The 25,683-nt window shown below is 41.3% G+C and overlaps 1 protein-coding gene across 3 annotated transcripts in view; it reads right to left on the reverse strand.

The window, feature by feature from the left end:
- Positions 1 to 25,683, reverse strand: part of GDA (guanine deaminase) — a 101,161-nt gene that overhangs the window by 36,007 nt on the left and 39,471 nt on the right. For all 3 annotated transcript variants that reach the window (XM_030809925.1, XM_030809928.1, XM_030809933.1), the window contains exons 2-5: positions 20,263 to 20,351; positions 13,098 to 13,269; positions 4,814 to 4,901; positions 1,904 to 2,009 (exon numbers count right to left, since the gene is read on the reverse strand). In XM_030809925.1, the coding sequence (XP_030665785.1) occupies positions 1,904 to 2,009; positions 4,814 to 4,901; positions 13,098 to 13,269; positions 20,263 to 20,351 (455 nt within the window). The remainder of the gene's footprint in view (positions 1 to 1,903; positions 2,010 to 4,813; positions 4,902 to 13,097; positions 13,270 to 20,262; positions 20,352 to 25,683) is intronic.

The raw sequence follows: 25,683 nt of genomic DNA on the forward strand, positions 1-25,683 counted from the left end.
ATAAATAATGTTACTATGAACATTTACCTGCAAGTCTTTATGTGGAAACATGTTTTCATTTTCCTTGCACATCTTTACCTTTTATGATTCTATCTGCATGTGGTACCCTATTCTTTGAGGTGGAAATCTTCCCAAAGTAGGCTGTCCACAATCTTTGGGAATCCAGCTCAATGTCCAGCAGCAGCAGAGTGGGCCTTGGTCCCTCCCATGGTCTCTCTCTAGCCTGTGTCACCACATAACATCCTCAGCTTTTATTACAGGTAGTAGAATGAGGCCCTATTCCCTATGAGCACAGATGTAGAACCAAAGCAGAAAAAGGAACCACATCTCCCCTCCTGTATGCCTGCATTTCAGCTTACAGAGATGTTCTTTCAGGCCGCCTTTGTGGAGAGGGGATATTCTAGATCCCTACGTTAGCCTGTTATGGCCATTCCAGCATACATCCAGAACAACTTTCCTGTTCCCAAGGTAGGACGAAATAGTAGTGAAGGATGCATACACCACCTTGAGAAAACAATAAAAGATACCCAATTATGGTAACTTTTGGTGGTTTCATTACAAAAAAAAAAATTCTTCTTTATGCCTTTTTGTGCTTCTCTAAGTTCTGGACCATGGAAACACATATTACTTTGGTATCTTTTTAAAAAATCCTTTTGTAGTGAAAGTCTTTCATTAACCTGTAAATATAACTCATTTTTCCTAACTTCTTGTATACTATTTTATTTCATAAATAATTCTTCATTTCCATCATCATTTTTAAATTAACATATGCCACAGCAAATATTCTTGCATACCCTCTGTTTCTCTCTCTTTTACTCTCTTTATTTACATTGAATATGAGGTGTGATCTGTATCATGGGAGAAAGAACTTTGAGCCAGGCACAGTGGCTCATGCCTGTAATCCTAGCACTTTGGGTGGCCAAGGCAGGTGCATCACTTGAGGTCAGGAGTTCAAGACCAGCCTGGCCAACCTGGTGAAACCACGTCTCTACTAAAAATACAAAAATTAGCTGGGTGTGGTGGTGAGCACCTGTAATCCCAGCTACTCAAGAGGCTGAGGCAGGAGAATCTCTTCAACATGGGAGGTGGAGGTTTCAGTGAGCTGAGATCACGTCATTGCACTCCAGCCTGGGTGACAGAGTGAGACTCTGTCTCAAAAAAAAAAAAAAAAAAAAGAAGAAAAGAACTTTGAATTTAAAGTCATAGACCCTGGTTTTGAATTCTGGCTCCACTATTTAAAAGCTGTATGACTGTGAGCAAGCCTCTTAGCCTATGTCAGACTCAGCTTTCTTATCATAAAAGACAGATGTGGGCCGGGCGTGGGGGCTCACGCCTGTAATCTCAGCATTTTGGGAGGCTGAGGCAGGCAGATCATGAGGTCAGGAGTTCGAGACCAGCCCAGCCAACATAGTGAAACCCCGTCTCTACTAAAAATACAAAAATTAGCTGGGTGTGGTGGCATGCACCTATAGTCCCAGCTACTCAGGAGGCTGAGGCGGGAGAATCGCTTGAACCCGGGAGGCAGAGGTTGCAGTGAGCCGAAGGTTTCAGTGAGCTGAGACCATGCCATTGCACTCCAGCCTGGGTGACACAGTGAGACTCCGTCTCTAAATAAATAAATAAATAAATAAATAAAAAGACAGATGCTTCATGGAGATTTCTATGAGGATCAAGTGTGGCACTACGAGGAAAGCTCTTTGTAAATCATTAATGATTATCAAGTATTTGATCAAATTCACTGTCGACTAGCTGACCCATTGCATTAAACAGAACATTCTGAGTCACTATGTGCACATCCCAGCTGGGTGATAACAGTATCCTGTTTCCTTTTTCCATCTCTAACGCCATCAGTGCAGCACAGTAATTCACCTGTAAGACAAATCAAGACAAATGGGCTTTTTACCTCTTGGTTTCCTTGATCGATTCCTCAGTGGTCTCCTTGTATTCTGGAAAAGTGTCATTCAAATCCATGCAAACTTTGCCCACAAATGCCCGCTGTCCAAATTTATCTGTAAAGTATACACAAAAAGAATATGAAGGCATGTTTGTTTCTGAAACAGTACTTTTTCTAAGCTTCTAACAATAATTTTTAAATTAAAATCATTTATGGAAAACATAAATGAAAATGTAAAAGATCATCCACCATCACACCACTTAAGAACAATAACCACCACAAACTCCCCACTATATTCCGTAAACAGTAAAAGTTTTTCTATTCATCCCTTTAACCCACCACCTCCCCCATCCCCATTCTCAGGTTGTCAGGTGGGTTTTTTGGGTTTTTTGTTTGTTTGTTTGTTTTGTTTTTGAGATGGAGTCTCGCTCTGTCACCAGGCTGGAGTGCAGTGGCGCAATCTGGGCTCACTGCAACCTCCAACTCCCTGGTTCAAGCGATTCTCCTGCCTCAGCCTCCTCAGTAGCTGGGATTACAGGCACGCACCACCACGCCCAGCTAATTTTTGTATTTTTAGTAGAGACAGGGTTTCACCATGTTGGCCAGGATGGTTCGATCTCCTGACCTTGTGATCCGCCTGCCTGGGCCTCCCAAAGTGCTGGGATTACAGGCGTGAGCCACTGTGCTTGACCAGGTGTTTTTAAGTTATTATTCAGTTTTTCCCTTTGCTTATCCAGTGTGTCTATATTTTCATTAAATGTGCAACTACCTTTGCTCTCATTTTATCACACGGTAAAGAAGCAAACAGCCTCAGGTCCTAAAGAAAGACTCTCTTAGTCATTGACATACCTACACTCAGCTTCTTCTCCCCCAACTTACAATCTCCCTCCTGTCTCCTACTCTACCACCATCCCTTGAATCTCTCTCTCCCTCTCTCTATCATGGTCCTCTTCTAGATAAAACACAGAATGGTTGAGGGATAAGGACATGAGCACTGGAATTGGAAAGATTTGAACTGATTCCTTATTCCTCTGATTACTCCAGGTTGTGGATATTATTTGGTTAAGGTCTAAACCTATATATGTACAGTGGTCTCTGCTATGTGTAGGATTGTGAGGAATACATGCAATAATATATATAAGGTGTCAGGCATGTGGTTATCTAGGCAACATACTGCTACTATTCTTTTTTTTTTTTTTTTTAAAGATGGTGTCTCGCTCTGTCGCCCAGGCTAGAGTGCAGTGGCACAATCTCAGCTCACTGAAATCTCTGCCTCTCAGGTTCATGTAATTCTCCTGCCTCAGCCTCCTGAGTAGCTGGGACTACAGGCACCCACCACCATGCTTGGCTAACTTTTTGTATTTTTAGTAGAGACAAGGTTTCACCGTGTTAGCCAGGATGGTTTCAATCTCCTGACCTCGTGATCCGCCTGCCTCGGCCTCTGAAAGTACCGGGATTACAGGCATTAGCCACCACGCCCGGCCATACTATTCTTAACTGAAACAATGCTAATATTATCTGTGAGGAATTTTACGCAGTCTTACTAGCAGCTCTCAGCACTAGAACCTAGTCCTCATCAGAGGTGCTGGAAGAATTCTATTTCAGCAAGAAAATTGAGGCTATATGGGACAATGGTAATTGTTTTTACAGCGTCTCCATCTCTGTCATGAGGGATTTTCAAAAACCTTTCTGCCTCTCTCCTTCCCCTGTAATTCATTTTGATAAATGGCTATTAGATTAATCTTCCTTAAAATACCACTTTCATCACTTCACTCACACCTGGACTCAGAACCTTTTTTGAGTTTTTGGTGCATATTTGAGCTCTTCTACAATCTGAACCCTCCCATCTGCCTACCCTCTTCTCCCACTGCCCCCAGGTGATGAATCCACTCCTCCAGTTAAACTACTGTGGTCCCTGCATCCACTATTGACACTCCTGTTCCCATACCTGTGTCCATGTCATTTCCCCTATCTGGAAGACAGTTTGTCCTCTCCTCATCTTGTCTTTACTTCAAAGCCCAGTTTAAAGGACCCTTTCATAAAGCCTTCCCAGATGTCCTAGTTCTGGGTTCTCTTTGCCTTCTCTGAAAACTGTAATATCCATTTTCAGAATCACCCATTAGGTCAGGTCTTTTGCATAAGCAAACAGTGGCAACAGTGTATCAGCCAACAGTATTTACTGAGCACCTGCTATGTGCCAGGTACTGTGCTGGGTACAAGTTTTGGAATCATCAACCTGAATCCAGAATCAGCTCTTCTTACTAGCTGTGCAACCCTGGGCATGTTACTTATCCTCTCTGAGCGTCAGTCTAACCATCTGTAACATGAGGACATCAGTAACCACCTCAGAAGGCTGTTCGCCGCTGAACTAATTCTTACAGAGTGCTTTGCACAATGCTGGACGTCTAGTAACAGCACCATAGTTGTTACTAAGGTTAGTAATCAATGTGTGTAGGTATTCTGTCTGGCTTCTCAAGGGCAGAGACTATTTTTTATCTCATTGTGTTTCCAGCATCTAGCATAGTGCCCTGACTCTAGCCAACAGCCACCATGTATCTGCTGATATAAGAAACCATTACCACAGCTAGAATTAGTAAAGTTTCCCTAAAAAGCCCTAAATTAATACACAAAATTCAGAGTCATATATCTCATTCTGTAACCAACAATTATAAGTAAATAATCAGAGTACTTAGAAAACAGAAAACACTCCATGATACAGTTTTCTATTTTCTAAGTACTTTAGAAAATTTCCTAAGGGCCACAGTGACACATAGACACTTAATTACTTGCAAAAAATGTAATGCTCATGTTCTAGCAATCAAAAGGCAGGTCTGCCCACAAGTGCATATAAGTTGTTTGCCATGATGGTCTGGCTGTCTTTGCTTGAAGTGCCCATAAATCATGCCTTCATTTGCTCACCTGTAATTTCAGCAAGGAGCAGAGATGAGTCAGTGTGAATTGTTGCAAAGTAACAAGCTGTGGTTGTTCCATTCTTTAGTGTCCTCCTCTAAAAATAAATCACAAAAACCGTGAATTACGTGTGCTCAGAAAAGTCACATGGTATATATCCAGAGGAAAACAGAATTTTAGTTTTTAATTTTAAAATGTTTTTATTTAAAGGTATGCCATCTTGATGTAGAGTACAGTTAGGTAAGTGGCAAAAAGTATTTATATTCCAAAAGTTAGCCGGAGGAGAGGCTGATACTTCCGATTTTTTCTCGATTCACACAGTTCTGTGCTTCAGAATTCATTAAAATGTGATACTAATGAATTCCTTCTTTCTTAGGATTGTTTAAGGATATCCAAATTTCATTGCATCTGGGACTACATAAATAAGGTTTTTCTTCTACTACAGAATAAAAATATTCAGCCAGACTTTAGCTCAACCTGGAAGGTTAATCACGTATATCTATCTCCTTTCCTTCGCAAATTACAACAAACATGACAGTAAAGGAGTACAAACGTTATTAACCCACAAGAAGAACATGAGAGGAGAGACATGAGCAGAGAAGACATTTCAATATCTTCTTGGAAGACAAAAAACATGGAGGAGAACCTGGAAGCAACTTGGAAAGAAGGAGAGAAGTGTGTGGGTTTTAGCAGGGGACTGGCTGGAAGTCTATGTGGGTATGATTAAACCCTGGCAGGAACCTTGTTGAAATCAGCCAACCACCCTTAACTTCTTCCTTGTAAGAGATTTACTCTTTATAGAACCTGGATAGTATTTAGAGGGTACAAGCCCCAAAAGAGAAGGTAACGCAGAGGTTTAAGTGAAAATCTGGCTGACCTCAAGGGCACTCAGTCATTTTCCCCAGAATACCACGTGTACTACTCCCACAACTCCTGGTAGGGGACTAAACGATTCTTTTCTAGAGAAAATGAATGGCTCTAGAAGAAAGATGTCTTCACAGTGATATTTGGGACCCAAATTCACTGCCTTCACTACTCATCCTATAATGAAGTTACCATCAACAAGTGATACCTCCACCCAGATATTCCAATCAGCACCTTATAGCATCACAGTATGAATGTATGTCCAGGGTTTGATTGGCATTGGAGGGAATCTATTATCAAAATGATAAGGAGGGGGAGAAAGAATCTGGAAAAAATCTTAGTCTATAAGGTCAGAAGAAAGCTCAGTTAAAAAAAAACAACTATGACTCACATCCTCAAAGAAATAAAAGAAACTATTGCACCCACAAAACAAGAACAGAATGCTATGAAAATCAGAAAGCAGGAGCTCTCCAAAAGTAAAAATATAAATGAAATGTGGAAGCCAGTAGGAGGGTTGTAGGATACATTACAAGAGAATTGCTCAGGAAAAGGAAAAGATGAAAATCAAAGGTGAGAACATAAGAAAATTAGGCTCAATCTAGGCAGTCCAACATTTAGAATAAGAAATCTAAATTTTTTAAAATAAATGGAAGGGACAAAAATATGAAAAATAATATTCATCTCCAAAATTAAAATCCTCATAGAATTTTCAGCACAGGGAATAAAAAGAGAAACCAAAGTAAGGCATATAATTGTGAGATATTAAGTTCGTAAGTACAGAAAAGATGCTAAAAACTCCAGGAAAAAAAAAAAAAACTGGTCACAGATAAATGACAGGACTCACAACAACATTGGATTTCTCACTAACAATGCTGGAAGCAGAACAATGCCTTCAGATTCAACTCATATATATCATTCCATAACCAAAAATCCTAAGTAAATAATCAAAGTACTTAGAAAATAGAAAATGCTCTATTATATAGTTTTCTATTTTCTAAGTACTTTAGAAAATTTTCTAAGGGCCACAGTGATACACAGACACTTAAGTACTTACAAAAAATGCAATACTCATGTTCTAGCAATTAAAAAGGAGGTCTTCCCACAAGTACATATAAGTTGTTTGTCACAACAGGAGTTATTTTTAACATACAATTTTATACCCCGGTAAATTATCAATCAAGTGTGAAGGTAGCATAGAAATATGATTAAGTACCGAAGGACTTGAAAATTTTACTCTCCATGAACTCTTTCTTAGGAAGCTTTTAAAACCTGGCTTTTAGTAAAACACGAGAGTAATCCAAAGTAATTCCTGGATTCAGGGAGCAGGCATTAAACGCAGGAAAGAGGCAAAGAGAATGCCAAGATTACAGTAGTGCTACAGAGAATGCTGACCAGAAACAAGAGAATGGGAGGAGGTGAGAAGATCTTCAAGAAAGAAAATGGAACTGATATTGCCTGACCTGTCTGAGCACTTGGAAAAAGGATTAGTGGATTGAATACTTTGGAGCATATCTTTGGCAGAAGCTTTTAAAGTGCAGAGGAAAACCCTCCAGACAGTGGCTCTTGCTTATGTTTTGCCTGTTATTAGCTATGTGACCTTGAGAAAGTTGCTTACATTCCATGTTTCCCCCTTTGTGAAAAAAGAGGGTTTTCTTGACTAGTACAGACATCAGAAGCTCAAGTGTCTGCAGGATTGAAATAGTTTGGAGTTAGGATAATAGAAACGAACATGCCGTACCTTAGACAGTAGCCTCTAATTAGATCCAGTGTGTTCCATTTTTTTGTTGTTGTTATTTTGGGTTTTGTTTTTTGAGACAGGGTCTTGCTCTAGAGTGCAGTGGTGCCATCACACATCACAGCTCACTGTAACCTTGAATTCTTGGGGTCAAGAGAGCCTTCCACCTCAGCCTCCCAAGTAGCTGGGACTACAGATGCATGCCACCATGCCTAGCCATTTTTTTTTTTTTAAGACAAGCCCTTGCTATGTTGCCCAGGCTGGTCTTGAACTCATGGCCCCAAGTGATCCTCTTGCCCTCAGACTCCCAAAGTTGCTGGGATTACAGGCGTGAGCCACCACACCTGGCCCAGTCAATTGTTTCAAAAAAGCAAATGAGAACTGAGTAACATTGGTTAGTCCCAAAAGTCAAAAGAATTTGGAAACCTGTCAATTTTTACAAATATTAAGATAATTTTCATGTAAAACAAAAAGATCTGGCTACCAGCAGAGGAGGTTTAGAACCTGTCAATTACAGACAAGGATGAGCTCTCCATCACAAATCCAGGTGGAAAGCCAATACCATGACAAAGGTGTCAAATTTAATCTCCAGCAACTAGAAAAGTGTATGGGTTCTAGGATGTGCTCAGTAAATATTTACTGAACGAACACCTGAGGAAGCAGAATTACTAAAACAACAAGAGACATAAAATGAATGAAAAACAGCATCCTTAGATGAATAGGACAGGATGTCGTATCCTTGAAAGAGGAACAGGTTATTATAAGTAGTAAGAGTGAGTTAATGATTTACAAAACTGGCCCATACCATTTCCTAAGAATGTAGTATGAAAGAAAAGTTTAGAGACATGAAAACAGAACAGAAGTTTCAATATTTTTCTAATAGTAATTATCAAAAGGAAGAATAGATTGAAGAGAGGAATATACTCAGAAAAAGAGAGAAAGAGAAATCAGAATTCCTAGAAACAGAAGGAAGACAGAAGTTCTCTTATTGAAAGAACTATGTATTAAAGAGAATGAATTGAAGAATTAAACTGAGAATGAATTGGGATGATCAACAATTATAATTTCAGAATATCAGGAATGAAGAAAAAAATCTCAAAGGCCAGAAAATTAACTAGAAAGAAATGAGAATCAGATTGATGTGAGCACATTGGATGCTGATAGATAAATAATTTCAAATAGAAATCTCTCTACAGCTAAGGCATTGTTCAAGAGGCAAAAAAAAAAAGTAAGGCCATTTTTGATAATTCTATGTTTTAGAATGTTTATCACCCACCCTATTGGAAAGAATTGTCAGAGGATATATTCCAACAAAAGTGAATGAAGATAGGGATCCAAGTAGCAAAATAAAAAGCAAAGCTCATTGTTAAGTTATAATTATAATAATTAGTATTATTGAGATGGAGTCTTGCTCTGTCACCCAGGCTAGAGTGCAACGGCGCACCTTGGCTTACTGCAACCTCCACCTCCTGGGTTCAAGCTATTCTCCCACCTCACCCTCCTGAGTAGCTGGGATTACAGGCACCCGCCATCATGCCTGGCTAATTTTTGTATTTTTAGTAGAGGCGGGGTCTCACCATGTTGGCCAGGCTGGTCTTGAATTCCTGACCTCAGGTGACCCGCCCGCCTAGGCCTCTCAAAGTGCTGGGATTACAGGCATGAGCCACCGTACCCGGCCCTCATTGTTAAATTAAGTGAGATGCTAAAATAAAAAACTGGAATTAAATTGAGATAATTTTTTTAAATTAAACTTAAAAGTTAAATATTATCTTAAATACAGTATACATGGCAAAACAAATGGAACTAAAATCTCAGATGATATAACATAGGACATAGCAAAAAGGGTAGGGATGAAGAAGGGAACAGAATGAAAATGCTCTTGTCTTACCATATGGGAGAATATGGAGCAAAAGAATAGAATTGTTCAAGACTTTTAACAACTTCATCTCATAGAGATAGAAAAAATGTCAAATCAACAGAGAAAATGCAGTCTTCTTTTAAAAAATCGCAGAATAATCATAAAAATTAACCTTTTATTAGGTCATAAATCTCAGCTATCCCCAAGAAAAATGACACATTACATTTACTAACCAAACTAAAATAAAACTCAAAATTAAAACGGATATGTAATCTAAATTTTTCTAAATTTTCAAAATTTTAAGCACCTTTCTACAATCTTGACTTAAAGATGAAATCGAAATGGAAAGCTGGGGCTATTTAGAAGCACTACACAAACACTGACAGTAAGCCGCTTCCTCAGAGTCAGGCCTAAAGCGGGAGGTATAGGGCTTATATGGGAGAAGATTTTAGTGAATGAGAAATTGAAGCTTCAAATTGGACTGTGTTAAAGCAAGCTAAATTTGGCCTGAGCATGCTTCTCAACTTTGAGTTTATAAGGAACTGCAACCTAACTTAGTATATCGAGTCACTGAAAGCCTGATTAGTAATACGCTTTTGTAACAAATAGCTGAGTCTCAGCCAATCACAGCAGCTGAGCTCTAGCCAGTCACAGGTGCCAAGTGATCAGAACAAGTTTGAATAAGGCAAACCCAGAGCTGTAACAATCAAGCTGTTGCTGTACCTCACTTCCATTTTCTGTCTTAAATGCTGCCTGCCCACCTTGCTGGGCAGAGTTCTCTGAACCTTTCCTGGTTCTGAGAGCTGCCTGATTCTGGAATCGTTCTTTGCTCAATTTACTCAGTTAAATTTAATTTCTGTGAAGTTTTTCTTTCAACAACTAGAATGAACTGAAAACACTAGAAAGTTCAGGAACTGCCCTAATTACAGTAAACGGACAGGACAGGGAGACCCCTGAGAAAGGGAAGAAGGAAGGGAGGAAGGAAACCCAAAGCTACTCCTGTTTATTCCCACTGAGTAGGCTACGCGGCTAGTTAACACATCTCCATACCCTTAAACAGATGTCAACCATACCCTCAGTGCCTCCAACTTAAAAGTTTGTGGGCCCACACTCATTCATCATCAGACACATAAGAAAGAACATAGGATATGTGCTCTGCAATTTTTTTTTTTTTTTTTGAGACAGAGTCTCGCTCTGTCACCCAGGCTAGAGTGTAGTGGCCTGATCTTGGCTCACTGCAACCTCCTCCTCCGGGTTCAAGCGATTCTCGTGCCTCAGCCTCCCGAGTAGCTGAGATTATAGGCACATGCCACCACGCCCAGCTAATTTTTGTATTTTTAGTAGAGACGGGGTTTCGCCATGTTTCCCAGGCCGGTCTCAAACTCCTGACCTCAGGTGATCTGCCCACCTTGGTCTCCCAAAGTGCTAGGATTACAGGCCTGACATCAAATACTTAAACCACCACCACGCTCGGCCTGACATCAAATACTTAAACAAATCTCTGATGTCAGAAATAATTTAATGGAATATTGCCTGAAAAATATATAGTCCTTGATACTCTATCTCTCTAAACATAAAAGAATGATCTATCTGGACTTTTTGAGAGTATAGAATCTTTACAATATCTATTTTGACAGCATAGTGTCTATCCATACTAAGGAATATTGAGATTAATTTTCTTAAGTTTCAGTATGAAGCATAGATATGCTTTACCTTAACAAATGTGTTTTTAAATCATAAAGCAGTGTAAATTTCATAACTGATTTCCCTCTTTAGGTCAGGTTCTATAAATCTAAAGCCAAATTCATGACAAACTAACAAATGCATGAACCCCCACAGTAGACATCGATTTCTTGGTTTTATTTTACTTTTCCTTCCCCCTTTTTTTTCTTGGCCTTGATTTCATGAGTCATTTTCTTTTGTTGTATACTATGCAATTTTCAGCTATCTCACATCTTTTTTAGAACAATGTGAGGTATAAATAAATTTTGAGAATAAAGATTTGGTGTGGTTAACACCATTCATTAACACAATGCGCCAGCTACTTTATACATAGCTTTAGTCCTTCTCAGCTTTTCTAGTGTCATGTGGTGCATGCTAAATATGTAAGATCCACAATTGCACTGAATTTATAATTATGTGAGGCAAGTGTATAAATGTTAGCACTTGCTCAGCTGGGCACGGTGGCTCATGCCTGTAATCCTGATACTTTGGGAGGCCGAGGTGGGTGGATCATGAGGTCAGGAGTTCAAGACCAGCCTGAGCAATATGGTGAAACCTTGTCTGTACTAAAAATACAAAAATTAAGCCTGTAATCCCAGCACTTTGGGAGGCCAAGGCGGGCGGATCACGAGGTCAGGAGATCAAGACCATCCTGGCTAACACGGTGAAACCCCGTCTCTACTAAAAATACAAAAAATTAGCCGGGCATGGTGGCGGGCGCCTGTAGTCCCAGCTACTCGGGAGGCTGAGGCAGGAGAATGGCGTGAACCCAGGAGGTGGAGGTTGTGGTGAGCTGAGATCGTGCCACTGCACTCCAGCCTGGGAGACACAGAAAGACTCCATCTCAAAAAAAAAAAAAAAAAAAAAGAAAAAAAAAAATTAGCCGGGTGCGGTGGCAGGTACCTGTAATCTCCGCTACTCGGGAGGCTGAGGCAGGAGAATCGCTTGAACCTGGGCAGCCGAGGTTGCAGTGAGCCGAGATCACGCCACTGCACTCCAGCTTGGGTGACAAAGTGAGATTCTTGTCTCCAAAAAAAAAATAGCACTTGCTTTTACTCTTTAAGACTGGAATGATGCAAGACCAAAAAAAACTGGCAAGATGGTTAGGTCAGTTGATGTGGAAGACTTATAATACTGCCACCACCATATGTAGTGAACACCTTAGGAGGAATCAATGGGTCCCACAAAAATCCATGAGTGTTTAGACCAAGTGCACTGAACACCAGGACATAATGGTCAGTCAGACAAGGCGGCATTTGCGCTTTAGCTCCTTTACTGCAGAAACTGTTTCTGATTCCTGAGTAGATTCTGGTTCTGGGCATAGGATTGGAGTAAGAAAGGAACTGATTTTCCTGAAAGAGGAGAAGGAAGGACACTTTCAGAGCCTTCAACATATGGCTGGCACACACTACTGCCGCTGTTCAATGACTGTACTAGCCCCAGAGTTCCCTCTAGTGGTGTCAGTGCTCAAGTCACATTACCATGTGCCATGCAATATGGGACCATCCTATTTTCCTTCCTTGCAAAGCTCCCAGAATAACATGATATCCCTTCTAACAGTAATTTAAATTTTTAATTTTAAATTTCCTTGGGCATTTTTAAAGCAAACAAATAGAGCTCTTACCATGTGCCAGGCACTATTCTAAGAACTTCACAAATATTAACTTGCTTAATTATCATGATAATCCTGTGAAATAGGTACTATCATGATCTCTATTTTTTACAGATGGGAAAAGTGAGTCACATAACTTTGCAAAGGTCATATAATGAATCCATATGATCATCAGAACAGCATTATGGATTGGCAGGAGTAGGGAAATACACATATTCATTAAACCCAGATTTGGTAAAGAAAACACAGGAAGTAAAAGAGTAATGTAAACCCACCAGATTGGGGTTTTGGAAACTTGGATTCAAATTCTCTCTTTGCCACTGACTAGCTGTGTAGGTGAGGTGGTCACAAACTCACTGGACTGTGAAAAAGAAACTTAAAAATTCTCTATGGCCCACCTTAGGCTTAACTGCTTATGCTTTATAATTTAAATCTGTCCTACGAAACTGATATTTCTATAGATGACCAAACAGAATACCATACTCACACACAAGATACTTACAACAACTCTGGTATATACTTCTTCTGCAAAGTCGATGTTCTGGAATCTGTGTTCTGCAGAAAATGTATACTTGGTCAGCCACTCCAAGAGTGGCAGGTCTATGTTACTTCCAGCAAAGGAATACTGAGAGGCATGGATGTGTGTATCAACCAGCCCAGGCATGAAGAACTCACTGGAAATTAAGATGAGAATAAAAGTATTTAATAATATCTTCAGTCATTTTCCATATTTTTAAATCATTTTCCCAAGCATGATTTCACTGTTCGCCCCACACAGGTTTATAGGTAATGCAATCAGACAACTGTAAATTCTCCAATTATTTAGAGGTCAGGACATAAAAATGAAGCTCTGCTAGGAGAGATATAGCTCCTAGGTTGGAATGGCCGGTTGGGGGTTAACCAGTGATGACGAAGGGAGGGAAAAACACAGCATTGGGCAGAAGCAAAGCAGTGGTGGCACAAGAAAGGACGGTAGCTCTGATTTAATCCTATGACTTTGTTCTCACAACTGGTGGTTGTAGGTCAGAGAGCAAGAATGGAAGAGGAGGTCTTTAAAACTTCTAGAGCCGTGCTGAGGAATGTGCACACGAGTCAGTAAGGGCGACTAAAGGTGAGAAACAGACTGGCTGCAATTTTAGATTCAGCACTCATCTTGATCTTGTCTGACTACAAGAAACCTAGTCTTTTCCCACGTGTTACAGAAACTGAGTTCTGAAATAGAAGCAGCAAAAGCAAGCTGGTTAGGGACAGGCGATCTCAGGAGATGGACCACAAACGGGCAGTGGTGTAAGTAGTGAAGCGAAGAGGGAGTTAACATGTGATGCTGTGACAACCATGCTCAGGATGCTTGTGATCACTAATGCTGCCACCATGATCCACCAATTAATATTCATATTTCTATTAATTCTTATAATTAGAAAGTCCTAGAAAGTGTTCAGAGGCACTACCCACAGAATCGAGGCAGTATGGTGCTAACAGACACTTCATGCTTTTCTAAGGAGCTAATGCAGTTCACCACAGTCACTATTATGTATCCAACCTCATCCAAACAGATATTTGCCCAAAGATGGGACCCTCTACTGCCACCATTATCCTAGGTAAATATTCAATCACATAAGCAACTTGAACTTGAAACCTGACATCACAAAGAATTCCTCATGCTATCAAATCAAATGTATACATACCACCTAACTGTAAGCCTAATAAAGCCATGAGTAACTCTAAATGCTTTATTTTAAAACAAGAGCAAGGAATGGCAGACTCAGTGGTCATCTTGATCTTGTCTGACTACAAGAAAGCCTCTACATCACATGGAAAAGACTAGATTTTTTGTAGTCAGTTATTATAATAATGATGGTGACAGCAGCTAATGTTTCCTGAATATGTACATTCACTAGGCACTGGCACAGCGTTCTACATACATCATCACATCTGTGGGCAGCAGTTGAGTTAAAGTGTATACATTCTGGTTTTGGCCTGCTAAGATCTGAAATCAGGTTTGACCATAAATCAGCAGTTAGATATTTGACATATTAAAAAAAAAGAAACTCTGTGACTCGGTTTCCCCTTATGTAAAATGGAGATAGTAGCATCACAGGGCTGTCGTGAGGATGTATTTAGTGTGTGTAAGAACAATGCCTAGATAATGGAAAGCATCAATAAATGTTATGGATGATGATGATGATGTAATGTTCACAAGAAACTTAGTAAGTATGAGAGTAGTGTTACCCTCCTTTACATAAGGGTAAGCTAAAGCTCAGGGAATTTGTGTAGCTTGAAAAAAAGTAACTGTTAACTAGTCAGCTTTGGAGCTGAGATTCAAATCCAGGCAGTTTGTCTGTAGGTTCAGTACTCTCGGTCACTACGTTCCACGTGACGGAATCGTTAATTCACTAACTATGGAGATAAAGAACAGTGACAACTTTTTAAGGATGTCAAGAAGGCAGCATTAAGTGGGCCTATAATGTGGGAAGCACTCTGAAAGGGAGGGTGGAATATGGATTTCTCTCAGGTATCAGTCACTGATCTCTCTACAACGTCAGTCCTTTGGGTCTTTGCTTTCCCTCCCATAATAAAACAGAATAGCAGTGTAACTTCCTCATGCAGTTAAATTGTTTAACCAAATAATATTTCCCAAATGTCTACTATATTTAGGAAACTGCCAAGCCCTGTGGAGAGTCCAGAGAAAAATAAGGCATATTGTCCTCAAAGACTTTATAATCTAGTTCAGGAGGTTATGGGTGAATGAGGGAGAAAGAGGGGAGGAGGAAGAAAAATGAGGAGAAAGAAAAAGGAGAGGAGGAGAAGAGGAAAAGGACGAGAAAGGAGGAGGAGAAGGAGAAAAAGAGGAGGAGGAGGAAGAGGAGGAGGGAAGAGAAGAGGAAAAAGAAGAAGAGCAAGAAAAGGAAGAAGAAGAAGGGAGAAGAGGCAGAAGAAAAGAAGGAGAGGAGGCTGGGCACAGTGGCTCATGCCTGTAATCCCAGCACTTTGGGAGGCTGAGGCGGGCAGATCATGAGGTCAGGAGATCGAGACCATCCTGGCCAACACGGTGAAACCCCGTCTCTACTAAAAATACAAAAATTAGCTGGGTGCGGTGGCGCATGCCTGTAGTCCCAGCTACTCAGGAGGCTGAGGCAGGAGAATGGTGTGAACCCAGAAGGCGGAGCTTGCGGTGAGCAGAGATTGCGCCACTGCACTCCAGCCTGGGTGACAGAACGAGACTCCGTCTCAAAAAAAAAAAAAAAGAAGTGATTCAGATTTGAGGGTCTTCTCACATAGGTAACTCTAGAAGTTGGCGATGCCAGAGATCTCTGTGAAAGAAAGAACAAACCAACATCGTAAGCAGCACCTTCAACTTCAGGAGTAAGACTGAGAAAGAAAAGATCAGGATCAATCTTGGCAGAGTTATTGTCAGGAGGGTAGAGGGAACCCAGGACGGAGAAGTGTCAGGGACAGTAAAGAAGAGACATTCAAGAAGGAGCAGGGCAGTGACTAGTGCCAAAAACTGCAAGGGTCAAAAATGCATGGCCTCAGGAATAATCCTAAGACCCCCAATTTTGGAAAGATTTAGCTCTTCCTTTAAAAAGTAGTCACTGAGTCTCTAGAATGTTTTGGTTACTGCACTAAGTGCTAAAAAGAGAGTGCTTGAGGAAGTCCTGTGCAGATGGAGAGCTCCCTTTTAAAATATTTGGTAGTGAAAGTTAGGATGCAGAAGAGTTCAAGTCACTTTATGTTTTTCATGTAGGAGAAATGAGTATGTTCATTGTAGCTGAGATGAGAGAGTGAAAGATGATTCAGAGTACAAAGTCTTCAGAGGCAACAGAAGCTCAAGGATTTATTGCATCTGAAGTGTGATTTTTTTACCCAGAAAAGTTACAATCCTTTTAAGGAAATAGTAAGCATCGTGAAATGATTATTAATAAAAATCTTGATTCCCAGAATCAAGGTTATAGTCCAGGATTAATTACAGATAATATTGGTACACACAGAAGCATGGAATGTGAGAGTGCATATGAGATTAGAGGTCAGTGAGCCCACATACTCATTTAATAGAGAGAACAAAAGGAAGGTCTGGGATTGCAAGTTTATTTTTGACTTGCAATTTGTTGGCGGCTCAGCTAGGATTCAAACTCGGTTCTCCACTCACAACATCACTTATGGCTAAATTGTAGCTACTAAAAGCCCAGCTGCAGGCAAAGCAGAGAAGAGATCTGAAGGCAGCAGCAGAAGGTAAAAAAGCTCTCCTTTCTCCCTTCTTTTCAGCTTTCCTCTTCTCACTTTACTTAATCAGCATCATAATTTCCTCAGAGAATCTCAACTTCCCCCAGGTATTCCAAATCTGCAGTGTTGGCCAAGCCATATCATAACCTGAGCAAAAAAAATTATATATATATATCCCCCTATATGTGCTTATCAGAACATCCACCTATCTTTTCACCAAATGGAAAACATTAATAAAGTTTTATAATCAGAAAACAATACAGGTATATATCAATACATGTGTGTATTACCCAAACCATCATCACCATCTTCAACCTGCCCTACCAGTAATGCAATGGCATCATGGGCCTGGGAATCCATGTTATTTGAAAGTGACTGTTCCATTGCACAAAAAAAATGCATGGCTGTAAAACAAACAACATCCTGTTTTTATTTAAAATGTTGGTATTTTGTTCATCATGAGTTTTTGTATTAATTTTTTTTTTTTTTTTTTTTTTTGAGATGGAGTCTCACTCAGGCTGGAGTGCAGTGGCGCAATCTCGGGTTACTGCAACCTCTGCCTCCCAGGTTCAAGCCATTCTCCTGCATCAGCCTCCTGAGTAGCTGGGACTACAGGCGCCCGCCACCATGGCCGGCTAATGTTTTGTATTTTTAGTAGAGATGGGGTTTCACCGTGTTAGCCAGGACAGTCTCGATCTCCTGACCTTGTGATGTGCCTGCCTTGGCCTCCCAAAGTGCTGAGATTACAGGCGTGAGCCACCGCACCCGGCCCACACCTGGCTAATTTTTGTATTTTTAGTAGAGACAGGTTTCACAATGTTGGCCAGGCTGGTCTTGAACTCCTGACCTCAAGTGATCCACCCGCCTCGGCCTCCCAAAGTGCTGGGATTACAGGGTGAGCCACCGCACCCAGCCATGCATTACTTTTTTTATTTTAAAATATTGCCTTAAAAGTATCTTGATTACTGAGTTTTTGCCCCTCCCCCGCTGCTTTTAAATTTTGTGCCTGAGGTGAATGCCTCACTCCCCTCACCCCAATCCTGGCCCTGCAAACCTGTCCACGGTCCATGGCCACCATCTGATTCACTCCTACCACAGCACTGCCCATGGTACTCCAGTTGTGATTTTCCTTTTTTGAAAATCCACATGGTACTGAGATAGACCTGTAGGTACACTGTGTATTGGGCCAAGTCTATTAAAAACTGTCTGAGACATCCCTTTATGGTATTTTAATCATGACTTAAATTCAACTGCACATAACTTGTGTGCTTGATATAAGAATCTCTTTGCATTTTAAATATAATCTTTCTTCAAAGACTTCAGTCTTCTACTAAAATTTAAATTATTTCTTACCTTACTACTTATTTGTGTGCAGTACTTACATACGACCCCAAGAATCTGCATTTCTGATGGATTTAATTTCAAAAGCAACCTCATAAAGAGGAAGAAAAAGATGTGAAGACCCAGAGTTATGCTTACCCTCCTCCCCATCCTCCAACCGCTTCCACCATTCTCTCATCCCATCTCAGCCTCTACTTCAACTGCTTCCAAGCCTTCTACTCCTCCATCACAAAGACACGCAAGCAGGAGACTATAAATGTCAGTTGTTCCTCATCATAGATTCTTACGTGAAAATCTAGCAAGAGGAAGTAGATGGTAACAGCAGAAGCTACTATATTCATTTCCATGCCCAGCGCCCACACACTTCCAAGCCCATAGAGAGGCAGCATGGAGAGGGAAGGAGGCAAGGGATGTGAGTAAAACTACAGGTGGAGTGAAACTTTATAAACAGTTACTCTGTCTCTCTGGACTATGACCAGGGATGAGCTTCATAGTCTAGATGAGCTCCATAGTCTAGATGAGCTCAAAGAGGGAAAGTGGCTTGCTTGACCTCTAACATCTGCAAAGCTACAGTCTGTGGATTCAAACCAGGTATTTTCATTCCTAGTTCAATGTTCCTCTCTTACGTGAAACAGTGTTCCTCTATATTACGTGAAAGTCAATTCCCAAGTTATCAAAGTGTTTTCAGAATATAAATGGTACCACTTTTATTGGCCTTGGAACTTACTTGGCCTGAAACAAGATAAAATATTTTAGCTTTAAAAAAGTCTTCCAATTCATGTCCTTTGCAGGGACATGGATGACGCCAGAAGCCATGACTTTCAGCAAACTAACACAGGAACAGAAAACCAAACACCGCATGTTCTCATTCATAAGTGGGAGTTGAACAATAAGAACGAATGGACACAGGGAGGGGAATGTCACACACCGGGGCCTGTTGAGGGGTGGGGGGTAAGGGGAGGGAGAGCATTAGGACAAATATCTAATGCACGTGGGGCTTAAAACCTAGATGAAGGGTTGATAGGTGCAGCAAACCACCATGGCACGTGTATACCTATGTAACAAACCTGCACGTTCTGCACATGCATCCCAGAACTTAAAGTAAAAGAAATAAAAAATAAAATAAAAATTATAATCAAAAAAAGTTTTCCCATTTCCATAAAGCATATCAACCAGGCTATGAGGAAACTAAGCTTTTTTTTTTCTTTTTTTTTGACAGAGTCTTGCTCTTTCACCCAGGCTAGAATGAAGTGGTGTGATCTCGGCTCACTGCAACCTCCGCCCACCCCGGGCTTCAAAAGATTCTCCTGCCTCAGCCACCCGAGTAGCTGGGATTACAGGCATCATATGCGCCACCACACCAGGCTAATTTTTGTATTTTTAGTAGAGATGGGGTTTTACCACGTTGGCCAGGCTGGTCTTGAACTCCTGATCTCAGGTGATCCACCTGCCTCAGCCTCCCAAAGTGCTAGGATTACAGGTGTTAGCCACCATGCCTGGCCCAATCATTTCTTTAAAAAACTGTATAACATATATTAAATATATGTTATATATAAAATATAACAAATATTAAAAACCACTAAAAGTAGTTGAAATATAATATCACAGCTCAAGTGTGCTTCTGAACTTCCCCAACCAATTGATGCTCAAATTTTCTTTCCTCCCTACTTCTTAATATTTAACCTCCACCATACCCCTCCCCACCTTGTTTCCTTCCTTATAGAAGCTATCACAATCTACCACGGTCATGCTCAGCTATCTGTTTGCTTGTTTACTGTCTTTGTCCTGCATAGACTGTAAACCGTGTGAGGACAAGGACTTTGAAGATCTTTTTCACCTCCAGACCCTCCAGTACTGCACATAGCATGCTCAACAAATATATGCTAAAGAAATTGATGAATGATGGCAGCCTCTAGCTCTCTAAGTTTCCATCCTTCAGTTTCCTGTTTACCTTTTCCTTCCCATCTCCTCCCTTAACAAATAATTAATACAAAATAATTATTGTTAAATTAATATTATTTTTTAAAGTCTGTCTCTCAAGGCAGGTTTTCTATAATTTAAGCTTATTAGTGGCACCCAGTAAAAGGGAAGAAGTCACAACTTACTGGTGGCTCAGTTCTCTTATTTCACATGGCTTGAAGCACCATTCTTTGGCCAGTTTTTCTTGTTGAGATGCTTCTTCTAAAAACACTATCTTTAAGAGAAGGAAAGAAAAGAAAAGAAACACATATTAGTGAGTCACAGTCATTTGTTTTTTATTAAATATGTAAATCTTCTTAAAAGAGACTATAGCTGAGTTAAAAGGTATTTGATACCAAATGGAATTGAGTTTAGAGGCAAAAAAAAGACAGGTGTTTGCTTTTGGTCATCCAAAGACAAGCTGTGTGTGATTCCTCCTTTTCTGCCATAATATCGATGTGGGACTTCAAAAATTCTCAATTGAAGATACAAGGTATTAAAAATGGCTAATTGGAGAGGCAGAGCAAGATGGCAGAATATAAGGCTTCACCAATCACCCCCTGCAAGGACACCAATTTGACAACTATATTAAAAAGCACCTTCATAAGAACTACAAATCAGGTGAGCAGTCATGGTACTTGGTTTTAAATTTATCTCGCTGAAAGAGGCACTGAAGAGATACAAAAACCAGTCTTGAATTGCATATGCTACCCCTTCCCTACCCCCCGGGGCGTGGTGGTGTGGTGTGGAGAGCATTTCTGGGCACTGGTGGAGGGAGAGCATAAAAATTATGAGCCACCGAACTCAGTGCTGTTCTGTTATAGCAGAAAAGAAAACTGGACCAAACTTAGCTGATGTCTGCCCACACAGGGAGCATTCAAACCAGCCCTGGCCAGGGGGGAATTGCTGATCCCAGCAGTTGGGACTTGAGTTTCCAGAAGCCTAGCCACAGACTACAGCGGGCTAAAGTGCCCAGGGGCCCTAATAAACTTAAAAGACAGTCTAGGCCCCAAGGACTACAACTCTTATGTGAGTCCTAGTGCTGAAATGGGCCCAGAGACAATAGACTGGGCCGGGGGGGTGGGGGAACACAACCTCCTAAGACACAAATTGGAGTGGCTGCAGGAGTGCTGGCATCACCCCTCCCCTAACTCCAAAAGAGACTCCTTCCTTCCACTCGAGGAGAGGAGAGGGAAGACTGGGAAGGACTTTTTCTTGCATCTTGGATACCGGTCAGCCACAGCAGGATAGGGCACCTGTCAGGGGTGTGAGACTGTCTTTCCAGGCCCTAGCTCCTTGACAGCATTTCTAGACATACTTTGGGCCAAAAGGGAACCTGATGCCTTGAAGGAAAGGACTCAGTCCTGGTAGGATTCATCACCTGCTAACTGAAGAGCCCTTGGGCCCTGAATAACCAGCAGCAATACCCAGGTACTACGTTGAGGGCCTTGGGTGAAACTCAGCACGTTCCCAGCTGTGGTGGCTACGGAGCAAGACTCCTTCTGCTTGAGGAAAGCAGAGGGTAAACGGTACTTTGTCTTGCATTTTAGGTACCAGTTCGGCCACAGAAGAATAAAACATCAAGCAGGCTCCTGGAGTCCCCAGTTCCAGAACTTGGCTCTTATACAGCATTTATGGATCTGCCCTGGGCCAGAGGGAAGCCCGCTGCTCTGAAGAGTTAATCCCAGGCCAGGCAGAATTCACAAGTTGACTAAGAATCCTTGGGCTTTAAGGGAACATAGGCAGTAGTCTGGCAGGACTTCCAGGGCACCTGTGGTGGCAGTGGACACAAGGTAAGGCTCCTCCACCTTCAAAAAGGGGAAGGAAGAGTGGGAAGGACTGTATCTTGTGGTTTGAGTTCAGCTCAGCCACAGTACAATACAACACCAGGTGGCTTTCTAAGGCTTTTGACTCTAATTGCTAGCTCCCTGATGGCACCTCTAGAACTGCCGGGGAACTGGGGTGACTTACTATCCTGAAGGGAAGGATACAAGCCTGGGTGGCTTCACCACCTGCTGATTGTAGAGCCCCAGGGCCTTGAGTGAACATAGACAGTAGCCAGGGAGTGATTACAGCAAGCCGTGGACAACACCCAGTGCTGTGCTGGCTTCAAGTCTGACCCAGCACAGTCATAGTGATTGTGGCCACAAGGGTGATTGTGTCACTCTACCCCAAGCTTCAGGTGGTTAAGAACAGAGAGAGAGACTGTTTGTTTGGGAGACAGTAAGGGAAGAGAACAAGAGTCTCTGCCTGGTAAACCACAGAATTCTTCCAGATCTTGTCCAGGACCATCAAGGCACTACCTTTACGAGTCTGCAAGAACCACACTGTTACTGGGCTTGGGGTGCCCCCTAAAGCAGATATAGCTTAGATCACAACACCAAAGTCCTTTCAAATACCTGGAAAGCCTTCCCAAGAAAGACAGGTACAAACAAGCCCAGATAGTGACAAGTACAATAAATACCTAACTCTTCAATGCCCAGGCACAAACAAATATCTACAAGTATCAAGACATTCCCAGGAAAAAAACGACCTTACCAAATTAACTAAATAAAGTACCAGGGATTAATCCAGGAGAGAGAAAGATATGTAACCTTTCAGAAAGAGACTTTAAAATACTTGTTTTGAGGAAACTCAAAGAAATTCAAGATAACACAGAGAAATAATTCAGAATTCTATCAGATAAATTTAACAAAGAGATTGAAATAATTAAAAAGAATCAAGGAAAAATCCTGAAGCTGAAAAATACAATTGGCATAATGAAGAATGCATCAGAGTGTTGTTTGTTGTTGTTGTTGTTGTTGTCGTTTTGAGAAGGAGTCTCACTCTGTCACCAGGCTAGAGGGCAGAGGCGCCATCTCAGCTCACTGCAACTCCACCTCGTGGGTTCAAGCGATTCCTGTGCCTCAGCCTTGTGGGTAGCTGAGATAACAAGCCTGCACCACCACACCCAGCTAATTTTTGTATTTTTAGTAGAGACGGGGTTTCACAATGTTGGCCAGGATGGTCTTTATCTCCTGACCTAGTGATCCGCCTGCCTTGGCATCCCAAAGTGCTGGGATTACAGGTGTGAGGCGCCGTGCCTGGCCCAGAGTGTTTTAATAGTAGAATTGATCAAGCAGAAGAAAAAATTTGTGAACTTGAAAATAGGCTATTTGAGGCCAGGCACAGTGGCTCATGCCTGTAATCCCAATACTTTGGGAGGCCGAGGCAGGTGAATCACGAGGTCAGGAGTTCAAGACCAGCCTGGCCAACTTGGTGAAAACCCGTCTCTACTAAAACTACAAAAATTAGCTGGGCATGCTGGTGGGCACCTGTAATCCCAGCTACTCAGGAGGCTGAGCAGAGAATTGTTTGAACCCAGGAGGCAGAGGTTGCAGTGAGCTGAGATCGTGCCACTGCACTCCAGCCTGGGCAACAGAGTGAGACTCGTTCTCAAAAAAAAAAAAAAAAAAAAAAAAAAAAAGGCTATTTGAAAATACACAGTCAGAGGAGACAAAAATAAAAAGAATAAAAAACAATGAAGCAAGCCTATAGGATCTAAAAACCCACAAATTCAGTAACTCTTAGATTTGCCTCTACAGAGGAGGTAGGAAAAGAGATAGGGATGGAAAGCTTATTCAAAGGGATAATAAAGAACGCTCCAAACCTACAGAAAGATACCAATATCCAAGTACAAGAAGGTAACAGAATACCAAGCACACTTAATCGAAAGAAGAGTACCTCAAGGTATTTAATAATCAAACTCTCAAAGATCAAGGATAAAGAAAGAATCCTAAAAGTGGCAAGAGAAAAGAAATGTGGCTGGGCATGGTGGCTCATGCATGTAATCCCAGCACTTTGGGAGGCCGAGGTGGGTGGATCACCTGAGGTTAGGAGTTCAAGGCCAGCGTGGTCAACATGGTGAAACCCCATCTCTACTAAAAAAATACAAAAAATCAGCCGGGTGTGGTGGTGGACACCTGTAATCCCAGCTATTTGGGAGGCTGAGGCAAAAGAATCACTTGAACCCAGGAGGTGGAGGTTGCAGTGAGCCAAGATCGCGCCATTGCACTCCAGCCTGGGCAACAAGAGCGAAAAGAATCAAGCTACTCGGGAGGCTGAGGCAGGAGAATGGCGTGAACCCTGGAGGCGGAGCTTGCAGTGAGCCAAGAGAGCACCACTGCAGTCTGGTCTGGGCAAAAGAGCAAGACTCTGTTTCAAAAAAAAAAGAGCCTTCCCTTTACTTTCTCCCTGTACTTTCACCCAGGCCACCGGCCATCTTCTTCCTCCCTTTTCCTTGTCGAGGTTAGATTCCACCATCTATTATTTCATATTTCCATTGTCTTTTACTTAACATACACCTGGTAAAAATAACTGAACCCCACTTTCCCTTTTTCTGGGCTGCACCTGAGTAGCCACGTGTGGTACTGGAACGAGGCACACAGCACAGTAAATGGAATAGCCATAGTCACCAAGCTCAAATGTGCCCCTACCAAGGCTTCTGCCTAGCACCCTATGATATTTCTCTAGCATTGTAGTCTTTAACTGTCAATAAAATGATAGAAGACCTCATTGCTTATCAATTGACAGATCATTAAAGATATTTTTGATAGATTAATATGTAATTTTATCACATGACAAGTTCAAAGAATTGCATGATATTGCTACAGTGAAACTTCTTCCATTCACATCTACTTGATTTATGTTAAAATTATTCCTGGCCGGGTGCGGTGGCTCACGCTTGTAATCCCAGCACTTTGGGAGGCCGAGGCGGGCGGATCATGAGGTCAGGAGATCGAGACCATCCTGGCTAACACGGTGAAACTCCGTCTCTACTAAAAATACAAAAAATTAGCCAGGCGTGGTGGCAGGTGCCTGTAGTCCCAGCTACTTGGAGAGGCTGAGGCAGGAGAATGGCGTGAACCCAGGAGGCAGAGCTTGCAGCGAGCCGAGATCGCGCCACTGCACTCCAGCCTGGGTGAGAGAGCGAGACTCCGTCTCAAAAAAAAAAAAAAAAAAAAAAATTATTCCTAAAACTCACATCTATAAAAATGGAAAATAAGAAAAACTTGATGCTGCCCCTTATTTTATTCTACCAACAAGTAACAATCATTCATAGATATATTATCAAACTGGAGGAAAAAAACTTTTATTTTACACTTAACAAATTACTTTCAAAATGCGTAATACAATTTTTTTTTAAATTTTCTTATATTCCCAGGCCATTGTAAATGCTTAAATCTATGTACAGACATTTTACTGCAATGGTTGATCAATAGAAGGCTTTCAAGTATAAAAATACATTGCATTAGTAAAAAGTCTGTGAGAGAAGTAGAATAGAATTAGTAATTCAAGAAGAAAAGGGGATTACAGTTGCCCCTTGAATAATGCAGGGGTTAGGAGCACCGTAGTCTAAAATGAGTGATAACTTTTGACTTCCAAGAAACTTAACTACTAATAGCCTACTGTTGGCCAAAGACTAACCAATAACATAATCAACATAAAGTTAACTAACACATATTTTCTATATTATATGTATTATATACTGTATTCTTCACTAAAGTAAGCTAGAGAAAAGAAAACAT

The sequence above is a fragment of the Nomascus leucogenys genome, chromosome 1a, assembly GCF_006542625.1.
Source record: "Nomascus leucogenys isolate Asia chromosome 1a, Asia_NLE_v1, whole genome shotgun sequence".
Classification (NCBI taxonomy): Eukaryota; Metazoa; Chordata; class Mammalia; order Primates; family Hylobatidae; genus Nomascus; species Nomascus leucogenys.